Source organism: Balaenoptera musculus, chromosome 5, assembly GCF_009873245.2.
Source record: "Balaenoptera musculus isolate JJ_BM4_2016_0621 chromosome 5, mBalMus1.pri.v3, whole genome shotgun sequence".
Classification (NCBI taxonomy): Eukaryota; Metazoa; Chordata; class Mammalia; order Artiodactyla; family Balaenopteridae; genus Balaenoptera; species Balaenoptera musculus.
The window spans coordinates 139,350,695-139,369,728 of NC_045789.1; the positions used below are offsets into that span (position 1 = coordinate 139,350,695).

A 19,034-nucleotide genomic window follows, 5' to 3' on the forward strand; every position below is an offset into this window, starting at 1 on the left:
GGAACAGTTTACGGGGGCTGGGGGTCAAGTGTCCAGCCTTGGACATGTGAAGACAGATGTGTGCACAAAACATCGATACAGAGCAGTTGGGTCTGTGAGGAGAAGTCCTGTGCTAGAGATGCACACCTGGAAGTAGTTGGCCCTGGGATGGTGGTCCTCTACCCTGGCAGGAGCTTTGGAAAAACACTCATGCCCAGGCCCACAACTGATCCACAGAATCAGTCTGTGGGCTGCGTGGCCCAGTCCGGACATTTTTTTTGGTTTTTTATGGATTAGTCTTGCTTAATAATGTCTTATTTATTTATCTATCTATCTATCTATCTATCTATCTATTTATTTATTGGCTAAGTTGGGTCTTTGTTGCTGCATGTGGTCTTTCTCTAGTTGCGGCGAGCGGGGGCTACTCTTCGTTGTGGTGCGTGGGCTTCTCATCGTGGTGGCTTCTCTTGTTGCAGAGCATGGACTCTAGGTGTGCAGGCTTCAGCAGTTATGGCGCGCGAGGGCTTCAGCAGTTGTGGCTCGCGGGCTCTAGAGTGCAGGCTCAGTAGTTGTGGCGCACGGGCTTAGTTGCTCTGTGGCATGTGGGATCTTCTGGGACCAGGGCTCAAACCCGTGTTCCCTGCATTGGCAGGCAGATTCTTAACCACTGCGCTACCAGGGAAGCCCCAGACATGTTTTTGAAGCTCCCCTGCTGATTCTAGAAGCAGCCAGCACTGATAACCACAGAACTGAACTCTGAGAAACTGACATTTAGGGGTCAGAGAGAGAAGTGGTGCCAAGCGGAGGCTATGGAACGACCACAGAGAGAGAAGGGAGCTGAGAAGAATGTGGGGTCAGGAGCCAACAGAGGGAGCGTTTGATAAAGCTTGTAGAGCGGCAACGGCCACGGCACTCTGCCTCTGATCATGAACCAGCGCGGCAGGGCTTTATCCAGAGCGTTATGAGATCAAACACTTCATCCTTTTCAAGTGTTCTCAGACAGCTCGATTCGAGATATACAGGGAGACTGTGGTTAGAAAGTTATTTTGTGAGTAAGGTATCAGGATAAAGAGAGTTAGTTGATCTTAAGCAGTTTTCTTGGCTAAGTATTTTCATGCACTTTCATCCCGCTAGGGATAGCTTTTCTGAGAAACTGCAGTTCTGGATTACACCAAGGCAGGAGTCCTCCCCCTGGGTAGAGCCTGCTCTGAGGACACCAGTGTTGGCCCTCCTGTTTATGTTCCTATGGCTGGCCAAGACTCTGTGACCTCAGTCTATTAAATAGAGAGTGATGCAGTTCCGTGGCTCACGCTAGTACATTAAAGTTATGTCATCAGTTCTCCCCCAAGTTGATTTATAGATTCAAAATGATCCTAACTAACACCCTAGCAGGAACTTTTGGTAGAAATTGGCAAGCTGAATCCCAAATTTGTATGGAAATGCAAAAAACTAAGAAGAGCCAAGATAATCTTGGGAAAAAGCACTATTGAAGGACTTAGTCTATTGGATATCAAGACTAATCATGAAGCAATAGAAATTATGAGGAATTAATTAATCAGTACAAAGTAGTGTCAGTTCAAGGATAAGCAAATAGACCAATGGTCCAGGATAGGGAATCTACAAACAGACCTGCACATGTGTGTATAAAGTGCATGTTCTCTGAGAGGGAGGGCTCATTACATAAGGGGCCAGTGCATCTTGACCCCTGTTTCACACCATATACAAAAATAAATTTCAAATGAATTGTATATCTAAATATAAAAAGTAAAACAAAGATTGTAGAAGATACCATAAGAGAATATCTTCAAGGCCTTGAGGTAGTTAAACATCCTTAAACAGGGCACAAGATGCATCAACCATAAAGGAAGAGATTGATCAATTGGGCAATAGTAAAATTAAGAATTTCCATTTATGAAAAGACACTATAGGACTTCCCTGGTGGCGCAGTGGTTATGAATCTGCCTGCCAATGCAGGGAACACGGGTTCGATCCCTGGTCCGGGAAGATACCACATTCCGCAGAACAACTAAGCCTGTGCACCACAACAACTGAGCCTGCGAGCTAGAGCCCACGAGCCACAACTACTGAGCCCGTGCGCCACAACTACTGAAGCCTGAGCGCCTAGACCCCGTGCTCCACAACAAGAGAAGCCACCGCAATGAGAAGCCCGTGCACCTGCAACAAAGAGTAGCCCCCGCTCGCCCCAACTAGAGAAAGCCCCTGTGCAGCAATAAAGACCCAACGCAGCCAAAAGTAAATAAAATTTAAAAAAATAAATAAATAAAAAAGACACTATTAAACAAATAAAAGAACAACCCACAGAGGGGTAGAAGATATTTCCACTAAATATAGCCAGCTAAAGAAAACCCTGTCCAGAAAAACAAATTCCTACAAATCAAGAAGAAAAAGACATACAAACCAACGTTTTAAATGACAAAAAAAAAAAAAAATGAACAGGGTTTAATGAAAGGAGATATACAATTAGTCAATAAACATTTGAATCATGTCTGACTTTATTAAGGGAAATACACACTAAAACTACATTGAAATGTCACTTCACATTTGCCAGAATGGCTAAAATTAAGACCTAGGAGAACATGTGTTGGCAAAGATGTGGAACAAGGAGGACTTTCATGCGCTGCTGATGGGGACAAAAACCATTGTGTTTACCTTGGAGAACTGGCTGGTGTCAGCTCTGCTACAGGTGACCCAGCAGCCGCTCTCCTCTTTACGTACGTGTTCAACAGAACTGTGGACGTGTGTTAACCAAAATCTGTGTGCCAGAATGTTCACAGCAGCACTCTTTGTAATAGCCCTGCAGTGGAAACAGCGCACATGTCCATCAGGGGTGGAATGGATAAATAACTGTCCTGCATTCAAATAATTCCATATAGCAGTGCCAGTAAATCATACAACAAGGACCAACCTTAAAACCAGAATGTTGAACAAAAGAAGCCACACACGAAGAGTACCTATCCTATTCCATTGATACAAAGCTCAAAAACTGGAATAAGTGGTCTTGCTGGTGGAGGCCAGGGGGCTGGTTACCTCTGGGGGAGGGCCAGAGGCCTGCTTGGGAACCTGGGTTGTTCCCTCTGGGTGGCAGTACCCAGGTGTGTTCTTTTTGTGATAATTTAACAAACCGTGTTTATATGATCTTGTACTTTATGTATATTGTATTTTGACTTTTTAAAATTAAATTTAAAACCTATAGTCATATTCCAGTGTTACCTCCCCGACTTTATGCTCAGATAACTGTGATTCAGATGTTGGGTGTTCCTAAACTACTGAGTTACACATTTGTAGGCATTTTCCTAGTTTACTGTCCTACATGGTATTTTACATGCCCTGGATTTAGATTTCAGGAATTTAAATCTCAAGAGGAATCTTATTTCCGAGCTCATGTGAAGTGCCTTTAGCTCCCAAGTGTACAATAATGATTCTGTAAGGGATTAAAATTAAGACACTTGATAAACTGAGTTTATTATGAGTCTTCATTTTGGAAAATATGCTCAAGATAGACCATTTATTAGTAGGACTTTTCCAGCTGAAAATAAGTGTTTGAAATGTTAAAACTAAATGAAGGAATTATATTGGTGATATTTATTCTTATTTTTTAGTTAAATGCTCTGCAAGACCTTCATCCATTACCCAAAATAATTTTGGAATATAGGCAGGTAAGTTAGATTTTTTTTTTGTCAATAAGTGGGTAATGAAGGGGGCCCATATGGCACCGTCTCTGTTCACAAAATCCATCATCACTGAAATAGCCCTGACAGTGTCCTAAAGGGAATGCAGTTTGTTCACGTTGACCTCATATTAGCACTGCTTCTTGTACCAGACATGATATTCCTCAGGTCTACAAACAGCCCTGCTGTGATTCTGAGGAGTCGTAAATGGAAGAGGACAAACAAAAATTCTGAAGGAAGTATTTGGTGTGTCATCCTTGTGTGGCCACAGTGAGACTTAGGCTTCCATCAGCGCCGAGTTCAGAAGCCTGTCCCACAGGCCTCCTCCCTCTCCCGGCCTGGTGGTGTTTTATCGTCTCGCATTGACACTTACTGACTTATGGGCATGCCCCTCTCTCTAGCTATGCTTCTGGCTCCTCCTGTTTTCCCCGTTCACATACCTGCTGTCTGTTCACAGGTATGACTTGCTGCCGCTCGGACCATCATTATTTACTGCTGTCCTTGTTAGGGCTGGGCAGCTGTGTGTGCGTGGGGTTGTGGGGGTGGGTAAATGGTAGCACCTGAACTAAAAGAAGCCCCACGGGGGACACTGGATGCCGGGACTTGGGAACTCTCCCTTTATCTTTGCAACTTTTCTGTAAAAAGAATTATTCCAGGACAAAGTTTATTTTAAAAGGGGTAGGGTGACGTCTTTGTCTGTTGGTCATTGTTATTTAATTCTGGGCACCACATAAGGCCATTTCAGGGCCTCCTGGAGTCACCTGAGGTGATGTCAGTGACACGTGCCCAGCATTCTGTGAGACACTGCTTTGACACTTGTTCCTAATTTAAACACTTAAACACAGAAAGTGATTACTTTTGTCTTGTAACCTAGGTTCAAAAGATCAAGTCAACCTTTGTAGATGGATTGCTAGCTTGCATGAAAAAGGTAACTAAAGCTAAGAAAAAAGATATCATGATTGGGAATATGGCTTACACATGGGTTCAGATACATGTAGAATTTCTTTAAATAATCTAATATTCTTGAAACTATGAACCATGATTTTGTTATCATTTAGGTCTATAGCATAAGTTGACATTATACCTTAAAATCTCATATTCATGTGGAAGCTCTACTGCTGACCACGTGCTTTCACATCTGTTATTGCATCTCTTTTCCGTAGTCATTTGAGGGGCATGTTGTTTTAGTTCATGCATGAGGAGTCTGCAGTCAGAGGTGTTCTGTGACTTGTCTGCGGCCACACAGCAAGTGACAGCCCCGGTCTGGGGTGCACAGCCCCACCTTGAGTCCACGCTGAGACCCCCCCCCCCACGGCATGTCAGCCCACGTGTCCTACTGCAGCTTCTGCACAGCCTGGGGGAGAATCTCCTTCACCCTGATCACATGCAGGAGTTTGTAACCCCAAGGACATTTGGGTTGGGAGTTTAGGGCCCGTGGCTCCTGGTTCTCTGGATGGGAGCAGTGAGCCTTGTGTGCTGAGGGGCCCGCGTGTTTGTGACTTCACACGGCACTGTCAGAGCATGAGCTGATTCTTTCCAACTGATAAAGGGCTCCATTTCCTCCACGTGGAACCAGACTGGAACCGTGACCGGAAGACTGTCAGCCAAGCATCCTGTAAGTTAGCTCTTGTTAAATGCCTGTTTCTGTGTCGGGACTGCAGTTTTGCCTAGATGTGTGTTTGCCTGTGCACTTTTTGTTTGTAAGAGGAGACCCCATACTGATAGGCTGTGGAGTTTTTTCTGTTTATTGATTCAGCCAATGTTCATTTAGCACATACTATGGTTTTTTTTTTGTGTGTGTGTGTGTGTGTTTTTTTTAATTTTTATGGTAGTGTATATATGTCCATGCCACTCTCTCACTTTGTCCCAGCTTACCCTTCCCCCTCCGCGTATCCTCAAGTCCATTCTCTAGTAGCACATACTATGTTTTGGGCACTTAGTGGGGGATCAGGACACTACAAGTGTGAAGTGTTGAGTTAGGGGGGGGGGGGGTCTTCGCGTCCAGAGAGTCATGCACTCTGGTGCTGAGGGCTGGAGGGACAGACACCTCTTCCCACCCCATTCTTCATTTTCAGATTTGTACTGCTGGACAGGTGGCTTCCCCAGATTATCTCTCTCTCTTTTTTTTTTTTTTTTTGGCTGCGTTGGGTCTTTGTTGCTGCGCGGGCTTTCTCTAGTTGTGGCGAGCGGGGGCTACTCTTCATTGCAGTGCGCGGGCTTCTCATTGCGGTGGCTTCTCTTGTTGTGGAGCACGGGCTCTAGGCGCACAGGCTTCAGTAGTTGTGGAACACGGGCTCAGTAGTTGCAGCTCACGGGCTCAGTTGCTCTGTGGCATGTGGGATCTTCCCGGACCAGGACTCGCACCTGTGTCCTCTCCAGATTATCTCTTGCTGAGCTTTATTCTCTTCCAGAAATTTCTCACGTCTCTGGCTTGTGGGTAGCACTCCTCCCAGGTTTTCTGGGATGCTGTAGTTTTACTTATTTATTTTTCTGTTATTTCAATTGAATTTTTTGAAAAAGGAGATAAACATCATGTGTGCATTTGGGCCCCACCTTTGACTCAAAGTGTACATCATCATTTTAACAGCTGCATTGTACTCTACTTAGTGGCTGTCCCTATTGAGGGTCATTTAGATCGTTTTCAGTTTTAATTATTTTATATGTGCCATAAACTTACTTGTACAAATATTTTTGGTATGTTTTTCTGTTGATTTCCATAGCATAAATTCCTGGAGATGGAACTTCTGAGTCAAAGTATATGTGTATTTTTAAGGCTTTCCCTTGCCAAATTGTCCTCCAGAGAAAAAAAAGTTTTACGTTCCCAATCTATTTGTAAAATGTTTGGTTCCCTACATCCTTGCCAGTACAGGGAGTCTTCATTTTGATTACTAGTTCATGGCTTGATCTTTAAATATCTGTTCCTTTAAACATTAAGTGAGGTTGACTATATAAAAGTTATTCTTCTGTGAGTTGTCTGTTCATGTCATTTTGCACATGTCTCTGGAGGATGTATATTTTTTTCTATAGGTATGGAAAAGCTCTTTATATAATAAAGATCAACCCTTTGTAAAATACTGAATTCTTTTTCTCCGTTTTTCTTTTGCCCCTTAATTTTTAAAATATAATGTTTGCTATACTTAAAATGGCTTTTTCATTATACAAATAATATATAATTCTAAAGAATTCAAACAATAGATAAAAACATAAATGACAAAGTAAAAGTCACCTGAAATGCCACATCATTGACATTTTAGTGACCATACTCTATTTCTTTATGCACACACGTATGTGCATGCACTCACACGTGCACACACACACATGTACATGACTGGGATTATATCATACATGTTTTTTTTTTTTAAATAAATTTATTTATTTATTTATTTATTTTTGGCTGTGTTGGGTCTTCGTTTCTGTGTGAGGGCTTTCTCTAGTTGCTGCGAGTGGGGGCCACTCTTCATCACGGTGTGCGGGCCTCTCACTGTCACGGCCTCTCTTGTTGCGGAGCACAGGCTCCAGACGCGCAAGCTCAGTAGTTGTGGCACACGGGCTTAGCTGCTCCGCGGTATGTGGGATCTTCCCAGACCAGGGCTCGAACCCGTGTCCCCTGCATTGGCAGGCAGATTCTCAACCACTGCGCCACCAGGGAAGCCCCATGTTTTTTTTATTGCAGATACTCCCTCACCACACCCATATCTCAGCCCCTTACCCTCAGGCCCAGTGCCATTGGAAGCTCATGTTAGCAGCCTAGACTGTGTACATCCATATTTTCCTCCAGACTTATAAGAAAATCTTATACAGACCCATATGTATCTATACATATATATATATATATATATATATAGAGAGAGAGAGAGAGAGAGAGAGAGAGAGAGAGAGAGACACGAAATGACTTTGTCATTCTTATTTTACAGAATTAGAATTTTATTTTTCTGCCTCTCGCTTTTCTGTCTCAGCAACAGCTCGTGGAATCCCTGCAGTTCCTCTGACAGGGTCCTGTTTCACCTTTTTTAAAAATTGAAGTATAGTTAACTTGCAATATTATATTAGTTTTAGGTGCACTACATAGTGATTTGATATTTTAACATTACACACCGTACGGCGTTATCACAATATTATTGACTATATTCCCTGTGCTGCACATTACATCCCTGTGAGTTATTTTAAAATAATGCCCTGTTTCTTCATATCCCTCTTGGAATTGGGACCATCTTTCTTCTTTCCTGATGTCAATGGAAATAATTAATTAACAGTGTAAAATAGGAATAGAAAAGAGTTTTATTTGACCCAAACTGAGGACTATAGCCCAGGAGACACAGATTCAAGAAGCACTTGAGTTGTGTTCTGTCAGACTACAAAATGGGGGAGGTGTATGAAGGCAAAAAACTCAAGGTTACAGTTAGTTACATGAGTTGTCTATCAGGAATTATAATTGGATGTGGCCAGAAGTAAGGGTGCTTGTTTAGCACTGATTGGTTGGGGTCTGAAATGGTTGCATAGTTACAAGCGGGGGTTGGGGGGGGACCTTGAGACCATAAGGTTGCAGCTGCTAGCAGATGTGGTTTTGAGAATGGCTGATGGTGTCCTTGAGTTTTATACAGTTCAGGAAATTCACATTCTCAGTGATGTAGGAATGTGTCTGAAACCACATCCACACTGGCCACCCAACTTCATCCTGGATGCCTGAACCACAGTTACCCCATTTTGATTTCTAAATGCATTCTTTTCTGTACTGGTTAAAGCAGATGTACAATGCCTATTTGACAGGCCATAAGACAGGCTGTGCTAGTTAGCATAAAGTTCAGGCCAAATCACGTGTAAGCCAGGATGACTTCTCCAAACCTCAGTATGTGAAAATTTCTTCCATCACCTGATATAGGCATTCAGTGATAGAAATTTACTCCCAGGTACTGCTTTCTGGCATTCAGTAAATTCTGGTATGTTGTATTTCACTTTCATTTAGTTCAGAATCTTTTCTAGTATGTCTTCTTTGACCCATGGGCTATTTAGAAGTTTGTTACTTAGTTTCCAAGTAATTGGTGATTTTCCAGTTATCTAACTGTTACTGATTTCTAATGTAATTTCACTGTGGTCAAAGGATATACTCTGCATGGCTTGAATGCTTTTAAATTTATTCAGACTTGTTTTCTTGCCCAGAAAATGGTCTATCTTGGTAACTGTTCCATGTGCACTTGAAAAGAATGTTCATTCTGTTAATGTGGGTGGAATGTTTTATAAATACAAATTAGATCAAGTTGGTTGATGGTGCTGTCCAAGTCTACTATATCCCTGCTGGTTTTCTGTCTGATTGTTCAATCCTCTGTTGAGAGAAGGGTATTGAAGTCTGCAGCACAACTGTGGAATTTTCTTTTTCTCCTTACAGTTCTACCTCTTCTATATCCTTGTAGTTTTTGCTCTTTTATAAGGAGCAGAAACATTAAGGATTTTGTCCACCTGATGAATTTACCCTTTTATTTCTATGAAATGCCCTTCTTATCCCTGGTAATATTTATTTGCTCTGAAATATTAATATTAAAATATTAATTTAAAAATAATTAGCAAAATACATCAAAGGTAATTTTAGAAATAATAAAATTAATAAAAATGTAATTTAATATTAATATTAATGTTAAAATAGCCACTGCAGTTTTCTTTTGACTAGTGTTAGCAGGGCATTTTCCATCCTTTTACTTTTAAACTATCTCATTATATATAAAGTACATTTATTGTAGGAAGTATGTAGTTGGTCTTGCTTTTTTATCCATTTTGATAATACCTGCCTTTTGATTAGGATGTTCAGTCCATTTACATTTTTTTTTGAATTTTATTTTATTTATTTTTTTATACAGCAGGTTCTTATCAGTCCATTTACATTTATTGTGATTATTCATAGGATTAGATTTAAGTTTATTATCTTGCTATGTGTTTTATATTTATCCCAATTGTTCTTTGTTCCCCTTTTCCTCTTTTTCTGCCTTCTTTTGGATTGAGTGTTTTAATGATTCTCTTTTATCTTTTTTGATGTATTAGCTGTAACTCTTTGTTTTGTTATTTTAGTGGTTAATTTAGGGTTCACAGCCTACAACTTTAACTTACCACAGTCTATCTTCAAGTAGTTGTGTCATTCCACATATAGTATTGTATAAGAACCTTACACTAGTACAGTCCCATTTCTCCTCCTGGCCTTTGTGCTATGATTGTCTTTTATTTTACTTTATACATAAGTTATAAATTCCACAATATATTTTATTTTTGTTTAAATAGTCCATATCTTTTAAGTAGATTTAAATAATAAGAAAAATCTTGAATATTTGCCCATGTAAATTTTCAGTGCTCCTCATTTCCTTCTGTACATCCAGATTTCTACTTGGTATCATTTTCCTTCTGCCTAAAGGACACCCTTTAACATTTCTTATACTGTGGGTTTGCTGTTGATGAATTCTTTCAGCGTTCGTAGGTCTGAAAATATCTTTATTTCACCTTTGTTTTTAAAAGTTATTTTTGTGAGGTATAAAATTCTCAAATTCTCAGTTGAAAGTTTTTTCTTTCAATACTTTGAAGATGTTACTTCACTCTCTTCTCTCATTGTTTCTGCTGAGAAATCTGTCATCATTATCTTCGTTTCTCGATCTGTAATGTGTCTTTTTTTTCTGGCTGTTTTTAGCGTTTTCTCTTAATCACTACTTTTGAAAAATTTGATTATGATGTACCTTGGTGTAATTTTTTCATGTTTCTATGTTTCAGTTTCTTGGATCTGTGGGTTTATAGTTTTAATCAAATTTGGAAAATTACTGGCAATTATTTACTCACGTACTTTTGTGTTCCGTCTCTCTCCTTTCCTCTGGGAACTCCATTTATAATTACATATAGTAGGTCACTTGTATTTGTCCCATAGCTCACTGAAACTCATTTTTCCTCTTTTCCTTGGATATTTTTCCTGTTTCAATTCGGATAGTTTCTATTGTTATATCCTATAGTTCACTAATCTTTTCTTTTGTCCTGTCAAATCTGTTGTTAATCCCATTGAGTATCTTTTCCACGTTAATTATATGTTACAGTTTTCATTTCTAGAAATTTACTTTGGATGTTTTTCATGCCATCCATTTCTCTACTTCATCTTTAATATATTGGATACAGTTGTAATAACTGTTTTAATGTCCTTGTCTGTAATTTCAACATCTGTGTCCATTATAGGTTAGTTTCAGTAGATGATTACTCTAATTAGGACTCCATTTTCCTGCTTCCTTGTATGCATGGTCGTCTTTGTTTGGATACCAGACCTTGTGGATTTTACGTTATTGGGTGATGGACCTTTATGCATTCCTGTACATATCCTGAGCTTTGCTCTGGGTTAGGTTACTTGGAAACAGTTTGTTCCTTTCTGGTCTTGGTTTTATGATCTGTTGGGCAGGCCCAGAGAAGTGCTTCTTATAAAACTAATTATTCCCCATCCCTGAGGAAAGACCTTCCGAGTATTCTGCCTATTGTCTATAGATTATGAGTCTTCTAAGAATGGCTGATGGGGGACTTCCCTGGTGGTCCAGTGGGTAAGACTCCACTCTCCCAATGCGGGGGGCCGGGATTCAATCCCTGGTTGGGGAACTAGATTCTGCATGCATGCTGCAACTAAGAGTTTGCATGCTGCAACTAAAGAGTCTGCATACTGCAACTAAGAAGTCCACATACCACAACTCAGAAGCCTGTATGCCTCAACTAAAAGATCCCACGTGCCACAACTAAGACCTGGTGCAGCCAAAGTATAAATAAATAAATAAATAAATAAATAAATAAATAAATAAATAAAAGAGCTTAAAAAAAAAAAAGAATGGCTGGTGGGAACAGGAGACTTTCCTGGCCCTGTGTGAGTGTTGTACACAGTTTCCAACCCCTTTAGATGGCTTTTTCCCAGCCTTTGGTAGTTTGCTCACAGGCATGCACTCATCAGTTCTCTGCTGGATACTCAGCTCTCTGCTGGGCTCAAGAAAATGATGATTTTATAGATTATCTGTCTTTTCTAATTATTAGGGTGCTTTTCAATTGTATACTTCCCAGGTGGAAGTAGAAGCTCCCATCTAATAATTTTTAATCCACCTAAAACCCTGTATTCTTTCTGTCCTCTTCTCCTCGGAGAGTACATTAATCAGTATTTGCTTTATCAGAACCTCAGTCTCGTGTCCCTCTGAGGTAGTCCCCGAACTCCCCCTTCGTGATGCTTATTACATTGTGTTTTAACTGCCTGTTTACTTCTGTGTACCTCACTGGATTGTAAATTTCATGAGAACAGGGACCTTTCCCGCCTGCTTCACTGACTATTTCCAGGCCTGGCTCTGTACTTGGAACACGGTAGGCGCCAAGTTTTTATTGAATGAAAAACTGGACGTGTGATCCACTCTCAAGTTGTCTTCCAGTGTCTCAGGGTCACCTGGTTCAGGACATCATCGAGATGGCAGCGTGTTGATGATGGGGGCCAAACCCTTCCCCGTGCTGGACCATCACGCCTTCGTCCCTGGCCTGAGTTGGTCATGAGTCTCCTGTTGGTCTAGATTCCCCTCTTCCCCTGACTCCAATACTTCAGGGGTCATGCCTGTCAGTCTGTTTCGTGCGTCCCTCTCATGCCTATTGTGTTTTTACAAGACCATCTCCTGGGAAGGTGCCGAGCACCTGCCAGGAGCCGCATTCTTACCATCTCTTCATCATCTAATACCTCCTTATCAGGCATGGCTTTAGATGTCCCTTCTAATGTTTCCACATTGACAAGGCCAGTTTTTGTCAATGCCTTCATTTCACTGCAGTGCCATTCGCGGTACTGGCTCAGAATTTATCAACATTTTGTAATTCAAAATATCTGACCTTTCACATTGTACTTTTATGAATTCTCTAGTATCCAGAGTCCTCATTCTTCTAGGTTAGTGTTTAAAAAATTTTTTTAATGTTACAGTTTTAAAAATGTATTGATTGGAAATGTTAAAATCCAGCCATTATTTAGCTGGATTTTTTCTTTAGTTCCTTTGTGAACCTTTTTTTTTTTTCACATCTTTATTGGAGTATAAATGCTTTACAGTGTTGTGTTAGTTTCTGCTGTATAACAAAGTGAATCAGCTATATGTATACATATATCCCCGTACCTCCTCCCTCTTGAGCCTCCCTCCCACCCTCCCTATCCCACCCGTCTAGGTAGTCAAAAAGCACCGAGCTGATCTCGCTGTGCTGTGCAGCTGCTTCCCACTAGCCATCCACTTTACATTTGGTAGTGTATACATGTTAGTGCTACTCTCTCACTTTGTCCCAGCTTCCCCTTCCCCCCTGTGCCCTCAAGTCTGTTCTCTACATCTGCGTCTTTGCTCCTGCCCTGCCACTAGGTTCATCAGTACCGCTTTTTAAAATTCCGTATATGTGTGTTAGCATACGGTATTTGTTCTTCTCCTTCTGACTTACCTCACTCTGTATGACAGACTCTAGGTCCATCCACCTCACTACAAATAACTCAATTTCATTTCTTTTTATGGCTGAGTAATATTCCATTGTATATATGTGGCACATCTTCTTTATCCATTCATCTGTTCATGGACACTTAGGTTGCTTCCACGTCCTGGCTATTGTAAATAGTACTGCATGAACATTGTGGTACATGACCCTTTTTGAATTATGGTTTTCTCTGGGTATATGCCCAGTAGTGGGATTGCTGGGTCATATGGTAGTTCTATTTTTCGTTTTTTAGGGAACCTCCATACTGTTCTCCATAGTGGCTGTATCAATTTACATTCCCACCAACAGTGCAAGAGGTTTCCCTTTTCTCCACACCCTCTCCAGCACTTATTGTTTGTAGATTTTTTGATGATGGCCATTCTGACCGGTATGAGGTAATACCTCATTGTGGTTTTGATTTGCATTTCTCTAATGATTAGTGATGTTGAGCATCTTTTCATACATTTGTTGGCTATCTGTATGTCTTCTTTGGAGAAATGTCTATTTAGGTCTTCCACCCATTTTTGGACTGGTTTGTTTGTTTTTTTGATATTGAGCTGCATGAGCTGCTTGTATATTTTGGAGATTAATCCTTTGTCAGTTGCTTCATTTGCAAATATTTTCTCCCATTCTGAGGGTTGTCTTTTCACCTTGTTTATGGTTTCCTTTGCTGTGCAAAAGCTTTTAAGTTTCATTAGGTCCCATTTGTTTATTTTTGTTTTTATTTCCCTTTCTCTAGGAGGTGAGTCAAAAAGGATCTTGCTCTGGTTGATGTCATGGAGTGTTCTGCCTATGTTTTCCTCTAAGAGTTTTACAGTGTCTGGCCTTACATTTAGGTCTTTAATCCATTTTGAGTTTATTTTTGTGTATGGTATTAGGGTGTGTTCTAATTTCATTCTTTTACATGTAGCTGTCCAGTTTTCCCAGCACCACTTATTGAAGAGGCTGTCTTTTCTCCATTGTATATTCTTGCCTCCTTTGTCAAAGATAAGGTGACCATATGTGCGTGGGTTTATCTCTGGGCTTTCTATCCTGTTCCATTGGTCTATATTTCTGTTTTTGTGCCAGTGCCATACTGTCTTGATTACTGTAGCTTTGTAGTATAGTCTGAAGTTTGGGAGCCTGATTCCTCCAGTTCCGTTTTTCTTTCTCAAGATTGCTTTGGCTATTCAGGGTCTTTTTTTTTTTTTTTTTTAAAGGAACTCCATTATTTATTTATTTATGGCTGTGTTGGGTCTTCGTTTCTGTGCAAGGGCTTTCTCTAGTTGCGACAAGCAGGGGCCACTCTTCATCGCAGTGCACAGGCCTCTCACTATCGCGACCTCTTTTGTTGCGGAGCACAGGCTCCAGACGTGCAGGCTCAGTAGTTGTGGCTCACAGGCCCAGTTGCTCCGCGGCATGTGGGATCTTCCCAGACCAGGGCTTGAAACTGTGTCCCCTGCATTGGCAGGCAGATTCTCAACCACTGTGCCACCAGGGAAGCCCTATTCAGGGTCTTTTGTGTTTCCATACAAATTGTAAAATTTTTTGTTCTAGTTCTGTGAAAAATGCCATTGGTAATTTGATAGGCATTGCATTGAACCTGTAGATTGCTTTGGGTAGTATAGTCATTTTCACAATATTGATTCTTCCAATCCAGGAGCATGGTATATGTCTCCATCTGTTTATGTTATCTTTGATTTCTTTCATCAGTGTTTTATAGTTTTCTGAGTACAGGTCTTTTGCCTCCTTAGGTAGATTTATTCCTAGGTGTTTTATTCTTTTTTTATTCTTTTTGTTGCGATGGTAAATGGGATTGTTTCCTTAATTTCTCTTTCTGATCTTTCGTTGTTATTGTATAGGAATGCAAGAGATTTCTATACATTAATTTTGTATCCTGAAACACTACCAAATTCATTGATTAGTTCTAGTAGTTTTCTGGTGGCATCTTTAGGATTTTCTATGTATAGTATCATGTCATCGGCAAACAGTGACAGTCTTACTTCTTCTTTTCCAATTTGTATTCCTTTTATTTCTTTTTCTTCTCTGATTGCTGTGGCTAAGGCTTCCAATACTATGTTGAATAATAGTGGTGAGAGTGGACATCCTTGTCTTGTTCCTGATCTTAGAGGAAATGCTTTCGGTTTTTCACCATTGAGAATGATGTTTGTTGTGGGTTTGTCGTATATGGCTTTTATTACGTTGAGGTAGGTTCCCTCTGTGCACACTTTCTGGAGAGTTTTTATCATAAATGGGTGTTGAATTTTGTCAAAAGCTTTTTCTGCATCTATTGAGATGATCGTATGGTTTTTATTCTTTAATTTGTTAATATGGTGTATCACATTGATTGTTTTGTGTATATTGAAGAATCCTTGCATCCCTGGGATAAATCCCACTTGATCATGGTGTATGATCCTTTTAATGTGTTGTTGGATTCAGTTTACTAGTATTTTGTTGAGGATTTTTATGTCTATGTTCATCAGTGATATTGGTCTGTAATTTTCTTTTTTTGTGATATCTTTGTCTGGTTTTGGTGTCAGGGTGATGGTGGCCTCGTAGAACGAGTTTGGGAGTGTCCCTCCCTCTGCAATTTTTTGAAAGAGTTTGAGAAGGATAGATGTTAACTCTTCTCTAAATGTTTGATAGAATTCGCCTGTGAAGCCATCAGTTCTGGACTTTTGTTTGGAAGATTTTTAATTAGAGTTTCAATTTCATTACCTGTGATTGATCTGTTTATATTTTCGAATTCTTCCTGGTTCAATCTTGGAAGGTGGTACTTTTCCAAGAATTTGTCCATTTCTTTCAGGTTGTCCATTTTATTGGCATATAGTTGCTTGTAGTAGTCTCTTATGATCTTTTGTATTTCTGCGGTGTTAATTGTAATCTCTCCTTTTCATTTGTAATTTTATTTATTTGAGTCCTCTCCCTTTTTTTCTTGATGAGTCTGGCTAAAGGTTTATCGATTTTGTTTATCTTCTCAAAGAACCAGCTTTTAGTTTTATTGATCTTTGCTATTGTTTTCTTTGTTTCTATTTCATTTATTTCTGCTCTGATCTTTATGATTTCTTTCCTTCTACTAATTTGGGGTTTTCTTTGTCCTTCTTTTTCTAGTTGTTTTAGGTGTAACGTTAGATTGTTTATTGATTTTTATTGATTGAGATTTTTCTTGTTTCTTGAGGTGAGCTTGAATTGCTATGAACTTCCCTCTTAGAACTGCTTTTGCTGTGTCCCATAGGTTTTGGATCATCATGTTTTCATTGTCATTTGTTTCTAGGTATTTTTTGATTTCCTCTTTGATTTCTTCAGTGATCTCTTGGTTATTTAGCCTCCATGTATGTGTTTTTTACTGTTTTTTTCTTGTAATTGATTTCTAATCTCATAGCGTTGTGGTGTCCTTCCTTATCTCTTGTAACAGTCTTTATTTTAAAGTCTATTCTCTCTGATATGAGTATTGCTACTCCAGCTTTCCTGTGATTTCCATTTGCATGGGATATCTTTTTCCATCCCCTCACTTTCAGTCTGTATGTGTCCCTAGGTCTGAAGTGGGTTTCTTGTAGACAGCATATATAAGGGTCTTGTTTTTGTATCCATTCAGCCAGTCTGTGTCTTTTGGTTGGAGCATTTAATCCATTTACATTCAAGGTGATTATCGATATGTATGTTCCTGTTACCATTTTCTGAATTGATTTGGGTTTTTTAAAAATAAATTTATTTATTTTATTTATTTATTATTTTTGCTTGTGTTGGGTCTTCACTGCTGCATGAGGGCTCTCCCTGGTTGTGGCAAGTGGGGGCCACTCCTCGCTGCAGTGCGCGGGCCTCTCACTGCAGTGGCCTCTCCCGTTGTTGAGCACGGGCTCCAGGCATATGGGCCTCAGCAGTTGTGGCTTGCGGGCTTCAGTAGTTGTGGCTGGCAGGCTCTAGAGTGCAGGCTCAGCAGTTGTGGCACACAGGCTTAGTTGCTCCATGGCATGTGGGATCCTCCCGGGCCAGGGCCCGAACCCATGTCCCCTGCATTGGCAGGCGGACTCTCATCCACTGTGCCACTAGGGAAGCCCCTGGGTTTGATTTTGTGGGTCTTTTCCTTCTCTTGTGTTTCCTGCCTAGAGAAGTTCCTTTAGCATTTGTTGTAAAGCTGGTTTGGTGGTGCTGAATTCTCTTCACTTTTGCTTGTCTGTAAAGGTTTTAATTTCTCCATTGAATCTGAATGTGATCCTTGCTGGGTAGAGTAATCTTGGTTGTAGGTTTTTCCCTTTCATCACTTTGAATATGTCCTGCCACTCCCTTCTGGCTTGCAGAGTTTCTGCTGAAAGATCAGCTGTTAACCTTATGGGGATTCCCTTGTATGTTATTTGTTGCTTTTCCCTTGCTGCTTTTAATAATTTTTCTTTGTATTTAATTTTTGTTAGTTTGATTAATATGTGTCTTGGCATGTTTCCCTTTGGGTTTATCCTGTATGGGACTCTCTGCACTTCCTGGACTTGATTGACTATTTCCTTTCCCATGTTATGGAATTTTTTGACTATAATCTCTTCAAATATTTTCTCAGTCCCTTTCTTTTTCTCTTCTTCTTCTGGGACCCCTATAATTCAAATGTTGGTGTGTTTAATGTTGTCCCAGAGGTCTCTGAGACTGTCCTCAATTCTTTTCATTCTTTTTTCTTTATTCTGCTCCCTGGCAGTTATTTCTACCATTTTATCTTCCAGCTCACTTATCCGTTCTTCTGCCTCAGTTATTCTGCTATTGATTCCTTCTACAGTATTTTTAATTTCAGTTATTGTGTTTTTCATCACTGTTTGTTTGCTCTTTAGTTCTTCTAGATCCTTGTTCAGTGTTTCTTGTATTTTCTCCATTCTGTTTCCGAGATTTTGGATCATCTTTACTATCATTACTCTGAATTCTTTTTCAGGTTGGTTGCCTATTTCATCTTCATTTATTTGGTCTTGTAGGTTTTTACTTTGCTCCTTCGTCTGTAACATATTTTTTTGTCGTTTCACTTTTTTGTTGTTGTTTTGATGGGTGGTTCTGTATTCCTGTGTTACTGGTTGTTTGGCCTGAGGCGTCCAGCAGTGGAGTTTGCAGACAGTTAGATAGAGCTGGGTCTTGGTGCTTAGATGAGGACCTCTGGGAGGCCTCACTCCAATTACTATTCCCTGGGGTCTGAGGTTCTCTATTAGTCCAGTGGTTTGGACTCGGAGCTCCCACCACAGGAGCTCAGGCCCTACCTACAGCCTGGGAACCAAGATCCCGCAAGCCGTGTGGTGTGACAAAAAAAAAAAAGAAAAAAAGAAAAAAAGGAGCAATACAATAACAAAGAATAAAAATAAATAAAATTAGAAAGATAAGAACTATATTAGGAAAAATAAAAATATAATTGAAACAACTGCAACAAGGTAAAATAAAACCACAACAGAAAAAAGAAAAAAAAAGGGGGGGAACAAGCCAAAAGGAGCAGATCAATAACAAAGTATAAAGAATAAAATAAAATTAGAAAAATAAAAGATTTTTTAGAAAAAATAAAAATATAAATGAATCAACAACAGTGAACCAACACGGTAAAACAGAACCCCAATCTAAAAGAGGAAAAGAGAAAAAAAAAAGAAAGCCTTGGCTATGGGGGCAGAGTTTAGGTGGGGTTGTAACTTAGGCAAGGGTGAGCTTTAGGGTGGGGCAGGGCCTAGGCAGGTGGGGGGTGACGTTCAAGCGTGGGGTGGGGCCTCTGCTTAGGACCTGCTCGTGGAAGGGGAGAGGCAGTACATGGAAAGGAGGGCCTCTGGAGTGTGGAGTTCCAGAGTTTGGAGGTAGGGCCCTGAGTGAGGGTGTGTGGGTGGGGTTTAGGCCCAGCGCGTTGTAGGGGGTCTCAGAGGGGGTCTCGGAGTGTAGAGGTGGGACCCTGGGTGGGGGTGTAGGGGAGGGGCTTGG

The 19,034-nt window shown here is 40.4% G+C and overlaps 1 protein-coding gene across 1 annotated transcript in view; it reads left to right on the top strand.

Moving 5' to 3' along the window:
* Window positions 1–19,034, top strand: part of POLN (DNA polymerase nu) — a 128,083-nt gene that overhangs the window by 24,489 nt on the left and 84,560 nt on the right. The window contains exons 8-9 of the mRNA XM_036852270.1: window positions 3,600–3,656; window positions 5,218–5,283. Coding sequence (XP_036708165.1) covers window positions 3,600–3,656; window positions 5,218–5,283 — 123 coding nt within the window. The remainder of the gene's footprint in view (window positions 1–3,599; window positions 3,657–5,217; window positions 5,284–19,034) is intronic.